General features: G+C 40.7%; 1 protein-coding gene across 2 annotated transcripts in view; it reads left to right on the top strand.

The window, feature by feature from the left end:
* Positions 1 to 2,131: 2,131 nt before the first annotated feature.
* The window catches only part of RBPJ (recombination signal binding protein for immunoglobulin kappa J region), a 58,601-nt gene continuing 43,292 nt past the window's right edge, over positions 2,132 to 17,440 (top strand). The window contains exon 1 of one of the 2 annotated variants that reach the window (XM_040064440.2): positions 2,132 to 2,197. In XM_040064440.2, the coding sequence (XP_039920374.1) occupies positions 2,178 to 2,197 (20 nt within the window). In that variant the 5' untranslated portion in view covers positions 2,132 to 2,177. Of the gene's footprint in view, positions 2,198 to 11,231; positions 11,322 to 17,440 lie in introns of those variants that run through there. The other variant, XM_040064438.2, reaches the window with a different exon arrangement.

Consider the following 17,440-nt stretch of genomic DNA (forward strand, 5'->3'; position numbering starts at 1 on the left):
TTCTACCTCAGCTCTGGAAGTGCTTACATTCAGTACAGGCCAGAAAGTGAGGTCTAGTTCCCTGAGGTAGTGGATGCTTTCAGTTTCCAATAAAGTCAATAGGAATTCTTCACACTCTGTGAAATACAAACTTTTAGCGGCAACAAGAAAATTCAACACATAAACAATATTAAAAAACCCTTAGTGGCTTATTATCTTTTCTTCCACCAGCTACTCACATGAAGTTCAAGCTATTGTTTTTGATTTGAATAGTATTCCTGGCCTTTTGAACTGCAGATCATTTATAATTTAAAAAAAAAATTAAATCAATGGTTATTTGTTTTATAATGTACTGCTGTCAGTGATGGAAAGGACTACAATGGTTTCTATAATTACTAATTTTTCAAAATAATATACCTGCTCCAGTATCCAATTAATCTGGTTATTAATCAAAGTGCCTTCATTGTAAACTATTAAAAGGGCCTAGACACTGCAGATTGTGTGCTGTATTTTTAGATTTTCCAGTTTGATTCAAAACACAGTAAAAGAGGGGCCCCACAAAATAACCATCTAGAGACAGTCCATGGCAAACATCCAGAAACTATTCTTAATGGAATGGAGTTAGCATGAGCTGAGATCATTCTTTAGCCTTGGGAGGAAAAAAAAAAAAAAAAAAAAAAAAGAGAGATGTTTTTAGGAAGAGATTTCCAAAGGGATTGAGTTGCTCTTTGCAAACAATACAGAGGATTTCCAGTATGCATTGTGCTTCTGCCGAGAACCGTGCCTACAAGGGAGCCAATCAAAGTCCTCTTGTATCTAATGAGGAGGGAGAAATCATGATGGGTAAAGTCCCTTAATGACAGGAGACAATAGCTGTTTGTACATGAGACGTACAGAAAACTTTGTCACCAAGGAATCTCTTAAAACATGATTTTACTTATCTGACACATTATTCATTGAATTAGCATAAGAAGTGAAGCCCGTATGTGGGCGAAAAATCCGAAATCTTATTCATGGGATTACTGAAATGTTATTTTTTTCCGTAATTTGGAAGACAGCAGAGGTACAGAGCTAAAGTAATAAAAAAGATGTAGGCTTTGGAATCCCAGCAATCTTTAAATCAGTGCAGCATTTGTCCCCAAGTTAGACTGATGCATTATACTAAACACATAAAGGAAGCTGAACAGACAGAAATCTTGATGTTTTTAAAACGATTAATTTTCAAATTTGGTCTCCTAACGGACAAACAGACCCACGTCCTCAAGGGGTAAAGTTGTTACATGAATCCAAAATTGGGGTCTTCTTTTTTTGTCTCACCCAATGCCGCAGCACACCCCGGCAGCTCCGCGTTGCAGATACCTCCGGGCCCGGTGCCTACACTCCGCCGTCTGTCGCCACAGCGTTCGCTCAGCTGGCTGGGGCTCTGCCAGACTGCACTGTTTCTGTTTGCTAAACAAACGTATCTTACGCACTTCAGCTGCAGATGTAAACACAATTATGAAACCGGGCTTTTAATGTAAAACCGACTTCTAAAAAAAATGATGCTAACAATTCCACGTAAAGAACCTAAGAGGTCTTCCTAAGAGCTTTGCCTCCAAATCCCAGCCTCCCGCTCTTTCTAGTCACCGTTTGACAAGGAGCTCTGCCCGCCCTGCTCCCAGCTCCCGGCTCCGCGCCAACGCCCCCCTCGGCCCCGGCACCGCCGCGAGGGTCTCCGGGCCGCGCACGTGCCGGGCCCGCGGGCAGCACGAGGCGCGCGGCCCCACCAGCACTTCCCGCGGGGGTGTGGGGAGGAGGCGGTGGCGGCCGTGGGCCGATCCCCGCGCGCTAGCGGCCGCCCCGCCCCTCTCCCCGCGCCCCAAATGGTTCCTCCCCCTCCGCCCCTCCCCGCGCCGGCGGGGGCGAGACGCGCGAGCGGACAGAGGGAATCCCTCGGTTTCCCCTGAGCGCGCTCCGCTCTCGCGAGACTCGCGCCGCTTTTCGCACGCCGGCCGGCGCCAGGCTCTCGCGAGAGCGGCGCGGTTCCCACGCCCGGGCTGTTGTGTCTGAGGGGAGCGGCCCGGGCGCTGAGTGGGCGGTGCGCACCGCCCCCCCCTCCCACCCCGCGCGTGTCTCGCGGACCCGCGCACGCGCACTCTGGGCCGCGGGGAGGGGGGCGCTCTCGCGAGAGTAGGAGTTTTGGCGAGAGTTTGTGGAAGATGGCGCCTGTTGTGACAGGGTGAGTGCGGGGCGTTCGCGGCGCCCGCCGGAGCCGCCGCCGCCCGGGGCTGCCTGGGCGAGGCCGCGCCGCGCCTGCCCGCCCGCTCGTCCGCCGCCTTACGGGGGCACGGGAGCTGCCCTCCGGACGGCCCGCGGGCGGGCCCCGGGGCGCAAACCTCGCGGGGCTGGGGTCCCGCCGGGTGGGCGCACGGAGGAAGCGCTCCGGGTGCCGGCCCGGCAGCGGCCGCGCTCTCCGGCCGCTCCGCGGCGCGGGGGTCCCGGCGGGTCTGGGCGCTCACTTTGCTTTCCTTCTCTCCGGCACGGACACGCCGGTCGGGACTCCGTGCAGGGTCAGTGCTCATCCCGGCTGCTTCGGAGCGGGTCCCGCTCTGAGCGCTCCCAAGGGAGCGGCGGAGCCCGGCTGGGAGGGGGACCTGGGGCTAGCTCGGGCTGTTCTCCCTTCTCGGTTGCCCCGGCTCGTGTCGCCATAGGCGGGGGTCTTCCAGGCTCCCCCGGCCACGGACCGGGAGCGCTCGGACAAAGGCTTTTGCTGCTGTGGTTGGAAGTTGAGCGCGGTGCCTCGGTGCCTCTCGCACGGCGGGGCCGGCCGGGGCCCGGCCCGGCGCTGTCACTCGGCGGCGGAGCGCACCCGGAGCGCGGAGCGCGGGCGGGCTCTCCGCCCCTCCTAGCAGGACACCCGTTCCGTCAGGCTGGGCCGCCGAGGTTCCCGTTCTCTCCTCTCCGCGCAGCATTCCCAGGGCTTTGTTGAGTTTTAGTTGCCTTCCTTCAAATGCTGCGGTGCAGGGAAGGGTAGCAGTCTCCCTACGCCACTAAGCCACGCTGGATCATAATGAATGGTAGTCTCCATCCCTTTCAACCACACTGGGTAGTACTTAATCATGGCTAGCCAGCTGCAGCATGTGTCACTGTAATAAGTGACACCCTCTTAGCCACCTACAGCTGATGAATAATAACAGATCCACTGCTGGTATACAGTACGCAATCACACCTGCAGTGTTACATTGCACGTTGCCACCTTCGCCACATCTTGATTGCTGCTGCTTATTTGGAGTGCTGTATTCTTAATTTTGGACTATGCTGAGCACGTGTGATCTCCTATGTGTTGAGGGAAGAGACAGTCAGGAGAAGAACAGGCTGTTTCTATACTCCACCTGTTTGTTCCAAATGAAATTTTGTCCCGTTAAAGCACTTGGTCTTTCTAAAAAGTGGACCTTATTTTAAGATTTCACAGTATGTCTGTCCTTCTGTCTTCCCTGTGGGATTACATTGTCTCCAGTATTGGCTCTGTGGTTAGAGAGCAACAGCCTGCTTGGGGGTGGGGTGGAGTTGGTGGTTGATGCTTTTGTTCTCATGGAGAAGGTGGCATTATGGTATTTTGTTGTTTTGTTTGGCCGCAGTAGTATTTCCAATTCCTCACTCTTGTTTGTCAAAAAATAAATCGAAGCTTATGCTTTTCTCTCCTGATGAAGGCATCTTGTGGCTGATGCAGAATTTCCCAATTACATGTTCTTTAGGGAAGCTAATCTTGTTAGTTATGATTCCTGGAGTGTACTATTTTAGAGGTTGGACTTGAAAGAAGGGAATAAATGCTTTTAAAATTTGCTATAAATATTAGCCCGTGCTCTAGTTAGGAATTAAGTTTTTTCACGTTTCTGTTAGTTTACTCTTTCGAATATTTGGGCTCTGTTTCTTTTTGTTTATTGATTATTACAGGATTGTCACAAGTGTTGTTATGTTTGTGACATTAGTTTTATCCTTTTCAGATGTCTGTTAAAATGTTGACAAAACAACTGGATTATTTTAAAAACAGTGATCAGAGCAGTAGAAAAAGTACCATTTTAACAGAGTGAAAAAATTGTTTGTAGTTCATAATTTTAATGCTACATTTATTGTTTGAACCTATAAGTCAAATAATTGTCTGGAAAAATAGTTTTGTTTTCTTATTGTTAAACGCTTCCAGTGTAGGTAAAATGAAATATGCTAACTTTCGTTAATGTAATTATATTGCATGAAGGAGCCTGATTTTTTTTTTTCTTAATTAAATAACCTGGTTTTGGAGTGTGGTTCTGATGCTGAGTTTTGTGTGTGTATTAGGATTAAAAATTGATGATTCTCCGGTAGCTGATTTTTTTTTTTTTCAAAATAGTATAAGGAGTTTTCTCTCTGGGGTGTTCTGTAAAAACTTACTTGGATGGGGGGGGAAGTGTTTGAAATGAAAAAGCAATCACCAAAGAATTTATTGTGCAAATCCTGCATTGCGTTTGAGTGGGCATCACATGGACAGTCAAACTTCGAGGTAAAGCTTATGGCTCTCTTGCAGTCAGTGTTACCTGAATGAAACAGCTGGTTTTTTTCTTCCTGTGAAAACTATATGCCTAAGCTTAAGTTACAGTATGCAGTGTTGTAATGGAATAGTAGGAATTTATTGCAGCGGTTTTGGGGAGCAGTCAGAGTAGGTTGTTGCTTTGTTGTTTGCAGCATGTGGCACACTCGTGCTGCTGCCTCACAAGGAGTGTTTTGATTAAACTTGCTCGTATGTACAGTGTGACAAGCAAAACTGCACGGTGTCAGAACCAGATACAGTGAGAGAGTGAACAGAAACGTGAGACAAGTAACTTTAAAGGAATTAACTATTCACAACTGCTGTTTAAAAGAAGTGGATGATTTATGGCTGGGATTATAAGATAGTATTTTTGGGGTTTTGTGGAGTATTTCTGGGTTTGGTTGTGAATAATTTAAGGAAATATAATTTTAAGATGACAAAATTAATGAAAATGCTTCTTTAATTATATTTTGAGTGCAAACCACTTGCTTTTAAATAATTGCTGATACTGCAAAAAATGCCTGTAGGCACCCATTAGCTTGAAAATTGCTCCGCTAGGTCTAATAAAGCCATATGACAGAAAAAATCTCTGGTGCCATGAACTTAATTTTGTAGTTTTACGGTGGCATGAAGTAGGAAATGGTGTCTTCTTATGGTTGCCTGGGACAACCTGATCTTTAAAATACTAGAAGCCAACTTGGAAATAACAGATTGAAGTGATCAATAGTAGGCGTTGTCTTGAGTACTTGATTACCAGTGAAAACTAATGTAATAGCAGTATCAGTATAGCATTTAGGTTATTTTTTAAAGAGGTTGAGAAGCTTTGGAAAGGACAAAAATACTTTGAGTAGGCTTATTGCTGGTATGATGCTGGTTTTCCATAGGCACTGTACGGCAGAAAATGGTTTTAGTCACATTTCTAAGTAACAGGCTATGCAAGTTCCATGTCTTTATTAGTCATCCTGGAGTTCAGTGGTTATGAGGGGTTTCCTGACCTAGAATACATAACAATGTACGGGTGAGGGAAGACTCATGAGATCTGTGATGGCAGAGGAGAATGTTTGGCATCAGTGATGTGAATTTTAGCATAGTAGTGTAGATGTGACAGCCGTCTGGTCATTTTGCTTCTTTGTTTTTAATGCAACAGAGGAAAAAAACATGTAGGAGGTTTTTGAAAGAGGGTGCTGCTTCAGGGAGTGCTCCCAACCACAAGGGCAAGGGAAAAGAATTGTTCAGAGGTGAAAATATAAGTTTATCAGAACTTCAACCTCATCTACATCCTGATTAGTAATTTTTGAATGAGGACCTTAACCTGTGAGGGTCTTGAAGGAGAAAGAAGTGGATGCTGCTCAAGAAGTGAGGCAGGGAAGGACTTGTGTGATCTGGCCATAGGCTAAAAAAGCTATTGAGAGAGGAATGTTCATAAGGATCAATTCTGGATCTTGAAAGATGAAGATTGCTTCGCTGTTTTAGGTGTGAACTTCTGTGGTCATGTGATAAAATTTCAGATTCTAGAGGGACATCTTAGTGATGTGATGGGTGTTGCTAGGATCTCAACAGCAGGTTATTTCTAGGACCTACCCAGAATCTAGATTTGAGGGCAAATGCTTAGTTAAATTCAGTAGTGGAAAGGAGACTGAAGCATTGGTGGAATGAATAAGATCTATGTGTTATCTGTGCTGAGGCTGAGGTAATAGCGCGGCATCAGTGTGGGAAAGAGAGACTCAGGCTGGGTGACTTGGACAACACAAGAGATAGGGAGTAGAAAGAGTATTTCTGATTGATGGCAGGGAGATCCTAGTTGAATTTGAATCCTGGCCCTGTATAGAGCGAAGACAAATGGAGAGGGATGCAAGACAAAAGCCTATGAATTGATTCATAAAATAATACAGGTGAATGAGGAGGCTCCTTCAGGAGGATATACTGAAAGAACAGAGTGATAAGGCATGAGTCATGAGAGAAGAAACACCAAGGGAATGCGAGAGAGTTATTTCTGGAAAAGAAAGCATTGCCCGTAGTCTTGGGTGATTGACACGTCTAGGAAGATAACAATTACATATTGACTTTGCACCTCATCATAGAGTTAGGCTGCAAGAGATGTTAGAATGGCTTCAGTGAAGCTTAAGAAGTGGAAACTGGATAATGTAGATTATAGGACTAGAATTCCTGAATAGGTTCTTCAGGCTACAGTTTTTCCTGTCACTGAAGGTTTAAACAGTGCTTATTAAGATTTGAGTAACAGCATAACTATAGCTATTGTACGGTGTATATGCACCTGATGAGTGTTAAAGATTGGGGAAAACTTGTTTACAATCAAATGAGTAGATGGTTTTGTGTGACTAACATTTAAATTGTTATCAAGGAGCATGAGCTGTCTTAAGTCAGACTATTGGGAAATCCTTGTGAGCACTATATTCTTGAAGGAGTCTTCTGAAATGCTAGCAGATACTCTTTTAACCTTTTGTACTTTCAGTAGAAGCAATTTTATGGAGTTAAGGTCTTAATTTGGATTTTATTTGCTTTTGCTGTTTATTCATTGTATTAAGTAGCTTTTTGTTGTTTGACTTATTCTGGTTGATACAGAGCACAAAGAAAGTTTAAAAATAATCTTTCTGTAGCTTGATTTCTCCAGGAGTAATCTGTAACTGTTGTATTTGGCATAGTATGTGTGTGCTTGTTACAGCCAATTAAGAGGCAATATCCTTTGCTGATATCTCTGCAAAAACAGTTCTTTTAAGTATTGTTCTGTACTGTGAATTGCATGATGATCATGGGTTTGTGAATGAGAGTTTCTTTCCTCTGATTTGCTAGTTTTTATTTTGCAGTAATAATTTATTTTAGGACTAGAAATAGAAATAATTTTCATTATTTTGAACTCCAATTTCTAAGTTTAAAAATATTGTGAAAAGAAGAGCAGGTAGCCTGTAGGTGTATATAAAGTCTTCCTAAAAGACTTGTGATGCCTTCACAAGTAAAGATTTTGAAGAAAGGTTTTATAGTTACTAATGCATTGTTGGTGAAGATTACAGTTCAGGTGCAATGCATACCTGTTCTGTGCTATGTTTGGTTTTAGATAAGCTTGAAAAGATAGGTTGTCATTTGAATTTGTAAAATACATATTTAATACAAGCAAGTATTCTATCTCATTTTTTAAATTTTTTAGAATCTCTCTTGAGATGAAGAATGTAGTTTATGCACAGTATTAGTATGACATTTGGAGAGCAAATCATGTCAGCAGAATTCTGATGTTTCAGGACAATTTTCTGTGTTCCTTATGCTCGTAGCCCTAAATTCTTTGGATGTTAATTGCAAGCACATTAGTAACTGAACTATATGGCACCAATGTGCTGAAATACTGCGTCCCAAGACCTTTTAACAGGGAAGGTGTATTTTATGGGTGTTTTTTTTTGTTTTTTTTAATATTTCTCATTTCAGTGTTTCTGACCAATTGTGTATGCTGACTTCTATAGAATTACTTATTTTCTTCTTTTGTGTTTAGGTAGAAAAGAGAAAAAGGTAAATGCCACTAGCTGTATTGTCAGATGAAATCTTAATTCTGTTGACAGAAGTGGATATGCCTTTTGAGTCTACAGTATTTCAAGGCAGTTTTATAATTATAAATTATATTCTTGATCTCAGTGAACTTCCATTATTTTTATGTGGAAATGCTTATATGGTTATGCATTGCATCCTTACCTTGAACATAATTACATTAAGTAATAATTAAGATGATAATGAGGTAAGGAAATAATATAGAATTATGGTTATTTTTTGTAATGTAAAAATTCAGAAAAGGAAACAGCCAATACACTTACATGAAGAGGAAGTTATTACTAGAAACTTTCCAAATCCCTATATTCTTACTGAGTCTTGGAAAAGTAAGGGCTAAACTTAGAGTTTCTCATTTCTTGGGGTTCTACTTATGTGGTGTTCTTTACTCAGAATTTGTACATGTATTCTGTGGTTGCTCCCTTTTACAAAAAAAAAATTAAGTAACCTTTACAACCTGAAGAAACTCTTTTGTCACCTTTGCTATGTCACATCACAGCCATTTTTTAGAACCTATTTATACTGTTTAAAGTAATTTCATTTCCTGAAAAATACTTCATGTTCCTCAGCTGCACTTTAGTTATCCAGATGGTGACATATGGCCATGTGTCTTCTTGCTTTTATGCCTGTAAATGCATAAACTCCATATTTGTGGTGGAAATTTTTTTACCAAGAAAGAAAAGAACGTAAGAATTTCAGTATATACAATGTGGGAAATCTCTTGATCTCTGCAGATTTGGATCCTTACAATGGACAGAGATTACTATTATATATGTAATATATTCTAATATCATATATGTATTATAATTATATCTACAGTAAAGGCAGATGAAGAAAAACACTGTTTTTTTAGTATTTTTATTTTTTAGAAGCTTGTCTGATCTGTAAAATTTTATTGTAAGATATAATTGTTATGTTTTACTATTTGAATAATAAGATTGTTTCATGAGTGACGTGCTGCTGGGACAATGATTTGTTCTCTCTAAAGCAGCCCAAACATTTTAGTCAACAGCAGCGTGTCTTCAGGAAGCTTGCGAGGCTCTTTTTTGAGTATGTCTTTTTATGAAGATAAGTCTTGAAACATTCATGTTGAATTGAAATAAATATGTATTTCTGTAGTTATTTAAACTAAGAGAGGCCCTGTGGAGTGATCTTGGCTAGTTAGAGGGCTGGACAATCACCAGGTATGAAATTCAACAAGGGCGAGTGCCAGGGAGGTGCACAGGCTGGGGAATGGGGGGCTGCAGAAAGGGATCTGGGGTCCTGGTTGAAGGGAAGTTGGATATGGGTCAGCAGAGCCCTGGCAGCCAGGAGAGCCAAGTGTGTCCTGGGGGACATCAGGCACAGCATCACCAGCCAGGCAAGGGAGGGGATTGTCCTGCTCTGCTCTGAGCTGGGGCAGCCTCACCTCCAGTGCTGCGGGGTGATTTTGGGTACCACGATGTAAGAAAGATAGGAAGGTATTAAAGACTGTCCAGAGGAGCACCATGAAGATGGTGAAGGGTCTAGAAAGAAAGTCATATGAGAAACGATTGAGATCAGCTGTCTTATTCTGTCTGAAGGAGACCAAGAGGGGACCATATGATAGCCTAGAGCTTTCACACAGGGGGATTCAGAGGGGCAGGCACTGGTCTCTGGTGACCAGTGACAGGATGCAAGGGAATGGCCTGAATTTGTGTCAGAAGAGGCGTAGGTTAGTTATTAGGAAAAGGTTCCCCAGGGAAGTAGTCACAGCACCAAGCCTGACAGAGTTCAAGAAGCATCTGGACAATGTTTTCAAGGCACATGATATGAATCTAAGGGTGTCTTGCACAAAGCCAGGAATTGGTCTTGACGATCCTGGTGGATCCCTCTCAATGCAGGATGTTCTATGAGTCTGTGATTCTAAAGTTGTTTACATGCTTCACTTGGAAAACATGAAGATTTTACAGAGGTTGTGGTTATGGGTTAACTTTTTTTTCATTTGTTTCTTTTTCAGGAGCAATGGTTTATCTTCATTTTGTTGTACTGTGTAACTAGCTTGTATGCAGTGATATTTCATCAGTGCATTGAAAATCCAGAATGCTTTCTCGAACAGGCAACAAGCTGTATTGGCAACTAATAATTTTTAATTGCTCTGTATGAGATCACACCTGGTTCTTCATTTAATTTTTCTACTTCTCAAAGGTTAGCTTAAAGGGTATATACTACAATGAATCCTAGTTACTGTTTCAGTTATTATTCTAATTTCTTACAGTTATTTGAGTAGTGGAATGAATACCTAAATTTTTCCCTTTATGAGTACAGACAAATATAGACATTTTTCTGAATGTGCCAGAAAAAAAAGTCTGTCTACTTTTATTCTTGGTAACATTGTTTGGTCTGTAGGACATTTCATCAGTATTTTGTTTTTTTCAAAATCATACTTGTGGCATTTTTTTAGTGTGTCGTGTTTTGGGAGATTACTAAGAAAAGTTGGTATGGAAATGAAACTTGATCAGGCTGCCATGAAATTCAGAATTTTCCAAGCCTGAAAGAGGGAATTGAATTGTGCAGAATACTGGTCCCTAGTTTTTGCTGAACCATAGAAACTGCATGGAATAAAAGATACTCTTCAGAAAATATCCTGCTTTCCTTTTCCTGGCAGCTCTTATTTTTACTCTGTAATTTAATTTTGTCGGGGAGCAGTGGCAAAGGATCTTGCAGGCAGCATTTGCAAGTTGCAAATTGTGGATTAGGAGCTGCCTGTGTAGAAAATAAGGTTAAAGTTGTTTGCTTAGCAGAAGAATTTGGGAAACTAAGCTTTTATCAGTTATTGATTGTGGGGGAGGTTGTCTTGGTAAGGGGTGTTACTGCTTTCACTGGCAATGTTACAAAAAGGGAGCTTCAAAATTAGGGTCTAGGGTCTTGGAGGTGCTTGTACACACTGAGTTTATGCCATTGTGGAAGAGTTCTAAGGCCAGGCAGAATAAATAATAATTAGCCTTACTCAGTTATTGTTGTTGTTCCAGCCATCTGCGTAAAAGCTCTTCGTGTCCTGAACATGAAAAAACAAGCACAAAACCCCAGTGACTTGCCAAGGTCAAACAGAGTCTGTGGAGAGGTGGAAATAGAATTAGTGTCTCCTGCCTCTGTTCTTGTATTTGGTGTAGTTATGGGTTGTTTGCTGAGTTTTGACAGTTGACATCATGTTATCTCTCCCGACTGCGGCCATGAAAGCTGGTCAGGAGAAGTCAGACTTCCTTGGGTTTTTCATCTGCATAACAGAAAGGTATGGTAAAGAAGACTTGAGTGACTGTATTCATCATTAATGTGTTTTGGTCATAGTGAGCGATCATTGGAGTGGACACCAGAGAGATGCTGCTCTTACACAATTAAGATGGATCGTTGGGACAGTAGATAAATGTGCCAGATGATAAAGTGAAGTGGTGCTGCAGTGTGCTCTTGCCGTGTCTTTATACTGCGGGTGAAATGATTCTGTATAGGTACTTCTTTTCAAAATTGAAAATATTTCACTACTTTCCAAGTCTGCCACCCAGCTCTGATTTCAGCGATGAGTGTCAGAATTCAGAAAAGAAAAGGCTTTGGTGAGACTGCTGTTATTCTGTATGTGCTTGCTTTTTTCCATGCTTAGTTTTGTAGCAGATATACGGTGATGACTAGTAAAATCCTCAATAATAATATCTTCCAGAAGTTATGGGGATATATCAAAACTATTTTGGACATGTCTTTTTTGTCTAAGTATTTTTGTGGCCAAATTCCTTTCTTCTGCTGTTGAGTACTTTGTCAGCATTGAGTTCTGGGGTGTTGTTGGTTTGGAGTAGTTTGTTGGGGTTTTTTATGGCTTAGTTTGGTTGTTGGTTAGGGTTTGGTTTGTGTTTTTGTTCTTTGTGTGTGTGGGGTTTTGTTTGTTTTTTAATTTTCCTTTTGCATTTCAGGTTTTTGTTTGTTTTTTTGATTTTCCTTTTTTCATTTACTGTTGCATGGTTGATGTTGCTTTTGATTTGTTTTGTTTATGTGTGCATTACAAATTTCTCACTAACAAGTCACAGAGAGCAGTTAATAATAAGTATTTGGGATTAGGCTTCTTCTTTGAAAGAGGCTCGTCACACACTTGATGTATTGTGACAAACTTTTATTCAACACAGATGATATTGCGATGGAATTCTGATCACAGTGTAAAAGTTCAAGGGATCTTTGTATAAGTACTAAATTTACAAGAGTGCCCTCCTCTGTTAATTGTTTTGCTATTGATTATGGCGGTAACGTCTCTTAGTTTGTCTGTAAGAGTGATAGAAGAATTTGTTAAGTAGAGAGAAAAAACCAGGCAGTTATCTAGAGCTAAAGCAAATTTTTTGCTCTAAGAGTCATCTGAAGCAGGAAAGGCATGAGAACCTATTCTGATAATCTATTTTAATTAATAATATAGATGTTGGCCAGGCTCATGTTCAGGTTTGATAATACAGTAAATAAGATTACTGTTCGCAGTGCTCACGTCTAGATAGCAGCACTCTCAAAATACCAAGAACTGTGTTAAAACAAATGTGAGAACTATGCCAAAACAAACGTCAGAACTTTCTGCCCTTTTTTTTTTTTTTTTTTTTTGGTAATGGGCAAAATACCTGTATTTCACAACAGTTAGCAGGCAAAACAAAGGAGTTGTTATGAAACAATGTTTGAAAAAGGTTTTACTGAGTTTTACTCCCAATCAGCTTGTTGAAATGATAAATCATACTTCAGATGGTAGCAAAGGAAAAGTAGATCAGGCCTTTACAGTCATTTGTGATTGTTAAAGACTACTAGAAAGTATAGTAAGTCACTGGATCCCTTGTGCTGTAAGGATAGTAGTCATTCTTTTTGACTGGCTGCATCTGCATGTAGCTTTTGAGACTGCAATAAACAAAAGGTAACCTCAAAAGATGTGCTGCAATCCTCTCAAGAGGTACCTCTCAAGATAGTTTGAAACCAGTCCTTACATGGGCATTCCTTGAAAGTAAACTGAATTTCCATATGGAAATAAAATATTGAAGAAGAAAAGCTCTGGGCATATTCCTTGTTGCTCCAATGTTTCTGGCTTCTGTGTTTTTTCTGGAAAGAATCTTTACTTCTTTTTTGATTGTTATATACTTAGTAAATACTCAGAAAAACTGAACTGACCTTACTGCCTTAATGTCTCCCCATATTGCTAGATGACACTTAGAGTTAGCAGTAGGCTGGTTAGACTTGTCAGTTTGCATAGTCACAAAAATAGTATTGCATCAGGTTAAATTTAAAAGTTTGTATTTTTCAGTTTGACTAGTTCTCTAAAAAAACCCCAAAAGCAACAGACCTATGTTTGCCAGAAGATATTAGGCAGTGATGAATATTATATCTCTAGAGATAAGAGACTTCTTCACTTACTGAAAATTTCCCGCAGTCCTTAGGATTCAAATTGTGGTTATTGGAAGTCCTCAGCAGATTCTGTTGCAGTTGGAAGTACTCACTCAGTACTCAGTGGTGTCACTTCTAATATTTTCTTTCTAGTGTTCAGTACTCTCCTACCTAATGGCCCTGATAGTAGAAGAGTTTTTTCAGTAATATTACCTTTTTTAAGATGAAAAACACTATTCTACCATCGTACAAACTGCACTCCTAGCTAATATTTTCTCTTTTTTTGTTTTGACATTAGTTGAAAAACATGTATAGCCACTGCTTGACATTCCTTTCCTTTGATTCCTGTTTATATCTGGCAATTCTGCTTCCGCTTATTACATATAAAGCATACTGAAATAACATAGGGTGTTGTATTTTGCTTACTCATTTTCAGTTGTGTTCTCTCCTGAATTTTGTGAGCAGCCCTCAATTAGTTTTGCTTCTGGATCTCCTTTTTTTTTTTTTTTTTTTTCCCTCTCTCTGTAATTGTTTTTAATGGAGGAGCACACCAGAGTACTTTCCATATTTTTGGTTTTTTTCTGTGAAATTTCTGTGTAATTTTTCTGTGAAATTTCTCTTTGTTCCTGGACAATCCATGTTCACTTACGTTTGTCCAGAGCAATACTTTCAGACTACCTCCCAACAGTTGTTCCTTTTTCCCCCTAATTTTTGCTGTTACTAGCCCTAAGACTTGTGGTGTACTTAGAGCATCACCACAACCATTGTCTGCAGAGCAGGGAAGTTTCTGTTGCTACTCAGCTAGCGTGGTAATCTAACAACTGTACGTTTTAAATCAAGTCAAAACCCTATTCCTGACTTTTGGGAACTTGAAACTTGGCTTTGTCAGGGTCTTGGATCCTGAGAGGGGGTGTCTAATAGGCACTCGTTTGTGACTTAAGAACTGATGAGGACTGGAGAGAAAATAAAATCTAAAGAATTCAAGAACCTTAGATACCTCATGTAACAAAAGACAAAACATTGATACAGAGAGAGAAGCATAAAACTTAAGTTATATTATATTGGTAAAGCCAGAGAAAGATCCAGTGTTACTATTGTGAAAGTGGGAAATATATTTTGAGAGGGGGAGGAAGACACAATGAAGAATCACTTTATTTTGGAGTTTCGTTTTTTGCTTTTACCACCCCCTTTTTTTGGTGTGTGTTTCAATCCTTTTCATGTATGGGAAGCTACTACTATTTTTTTATCCTTTTGCTGCTCCAAAGAGAATGGATAAAATAGAACTTTGAATGAATATGGACTGACTGCAGGCTGTTGCTAGTAGCTTTGTAGGGTGTATTTGAAAGCTGTGAAGAAGCAGGACACTTTGTTCTTACTAACGTGGTGTATTTCTAAAGCAACAGAACAGGGAGAAAGGATTGTTTTTGAAGTGATGAAAGCAAACAAAGTAAAGCTAAGACCAGGTTAATTTCTGTAAATAATCACTGCCCAAAAACGGGGGAGGGTGTGTGTATCTGTGTATATAGATACACTTAAAAGTGTTTGTTATATGGCTTTGATATACAACTTGGATTTATATTTACTATACAGACAGTTTCTTCTAACAAAAGATGGGTTAAAACAGCTTGTGTGACATTCTGCATAAAACTGTAACTTTTGTTTTTGCCTGGTTCAGTGGTTGAATGAAAACATTTGATTTGGTTTCCTTAATACGTTTTCAGAACCCTAGAGAAACGGTATTGTACCAGAGTGTCTTAATATAGATTAAAAATTACTAGTTTGATTGAGATAGAACTATCTTACACTTCGTGTTCTCATTTTAGAAGGCATCTTTATTAATGATACATGTTCTGATCTTATCCTTGCTTTAAAAAAAAATGTATTTGAAAGCTTATGATACAGATATTCTGGAAGTAGATGTGTGACAATGGTGTACTTTTTCTTCCAACAGTCAGCCTCAGTTTACTTTTGCTGATTAAACAGCTTACGTAGGCCTTTGTGTTAAACATTTTTCCCACTTCATTTTGGAACAAAATTTAGAAAGTCAGACAGGCATGTCCTTTGGATATCAGAATTGAATAATTATTCCAGCCAGCAAGACTCATGTGTGCAACCTTTCTCCTTTGGTTAAAGGTTTTCTCCTTTGGTAAAAGGAATCTTCAAACTATCAGTCTTGCAGCACTGATCCATAGTTGGAGAAGCAGGAAGCAAACACTTGAACATTGACCCAGATCACCATTGCTTTTTCAGTCTGTGGCGTCTTCCTTTTTTTCAGCTGCTTTCTTAATTCTTTCTTGGAAGCCAAGAGTAGCTTCATGCGCTTTTCCTAAGAGTTGAGTCATTTATCAGCTTCTCCTTTGCCAAATGATCTGTAATGGAACCCACTACATTTTCTCTGCCTGAGGCATTTATTGCATTGTCCACTTGCAAGTCAAAAGACTTGCTGTCTCAGTCCTTTTGATTGTTTATTCTGTTTTCTGCAGTGTTGTAGTTAATTGTAGCTGTTAGAAACATCTCAAGGACTCTAAGTTCAAAGTGCCCTAGGTCTTGGCACAGTGTCCTTCCTGTAAGTAACCTGTATTCACCTGTCACTCAAGCTGCTTGCAAGCTGTTGGGTGGCATGCTGGTCCAGGGAGCCCTTTTAACAGGGCTCTAGTATACCTTAAAGGGTGGACTCTGATTTTCATTATAAAACCAGCCAGGATAACTGGAGCTCTCTATACTCCTTGTGTTTTGGGAAGAATGGTGTACTGAATGTTGAGTATACTTCGGGTTTGTTCTGAGGTGTGCTGGCATGGCCAATCAGATCTTGTAACTAGTAAAAGATCATAGTTGAAAAGCTGTTAGGTGCCTGGTTTGTGTAGTTAATGAAGATTTATTTCTTAAGGGGCATTGTGCTTTGTAGTTGCCAGTCTCTTGGGGAAAACTGATGAATCCTTTGCTATTTAAAAAAAAAACCCCAAAAACTAACTCGATCCAGAAAACCCCACAGCGCCACTCCTTTGCCGCCCCTCCCCCCAAAAAAAATTACCAGTAGAGATTTATTATTCTTTCCCTTAAAGTTTGTGGTTAATTTTATTAATAAGCATTTGTTTTATCATACCACTATTATTGATGGCTGGTTTCTGTGTGTACCTTCAGACAGCAGTGGCACTCTGTTGCAGCACTTCAGCTGTGAGCGTCTATGGATGCTGAGCTGTGTGATTTGCAGGCTTTTGCAGCGTCATTCCAGTATGAACCTGGATTTACTGATCTGTTAAAAATAAATTTTAATTCTGGGGTGGCATGACTCTTGGGGGCTGATCATATTGATGATGTGAAGTTGCCTTGGGATTTCCTTGCACTGAACTGAAATAGCCACAGACGGGAGAATGTATAGGGGAGGTACCATTTAGGCTTGTATGGTTCTTACAATTCTTCAGCTGTCCATTAATCCTGTTGCTGGAAATGGAGAAAGGGGTTGCTGGAGCCTTAGCTTGAATAAGAATAACCTGTGCATGCACTAACTGTGGGAACAGAAGGCCCTGCACGCCTTGGTGGATTGTCTTAATTCTGTCCTCCTTCACGTTTGCCTCACTTCGTAATAGCAAAAGGGAGTGGAGAGGAATGGATGGATGCTGGTCTGGGGCTGGGGAACAGAATGAACTCTCTGAAGGTAGATAATGATGTATGTATATGTGTGTGGAAGCAATTGACTCTTGAATTTTCTACTGCTGCAAAGGCATTGAAGAAATTTTGGAAGTGGGAAAAGTAGATTTTGCTATCTCAGTGTTAAAGTTTTATCTGATTCTTTATGTTTTTATTTATTGGGGTGTGGAAACACTGAGTGGCTTCTCTGTTTTATTCTTTTATTTAGCTGTAGGGAAGTTGTTCTTTCTCCCCCCTCAAGGGAGTTTCCTGTGTGTATGGAAAAATAAAAAACAGAAGTGAAAAATACCTCAAACTTCCAAACCTGTTGCTCACGTTTCACTTCTCCCACTATCTTTCTTGTCATTCAGGTAGTCCAGCAGTCCTTTCCCT

The sequence above is a fragment of the Hirundo rustica genome, chromosome 5 (assembly GCF_015227805.2).
Source record: "Hirundo rustica isolate bHirRus1 chromosome 5, bHirRus1.pri.v3, whole genome shotgun sequence".
In the NCBI taxonomy this organism is placed as follows: domain Eukaryota; kingdom Metazoa; phylum Chordata; class Aves; order Passeriformes; family Hirundinidae; genus Hirundo; species Hirundo rustica.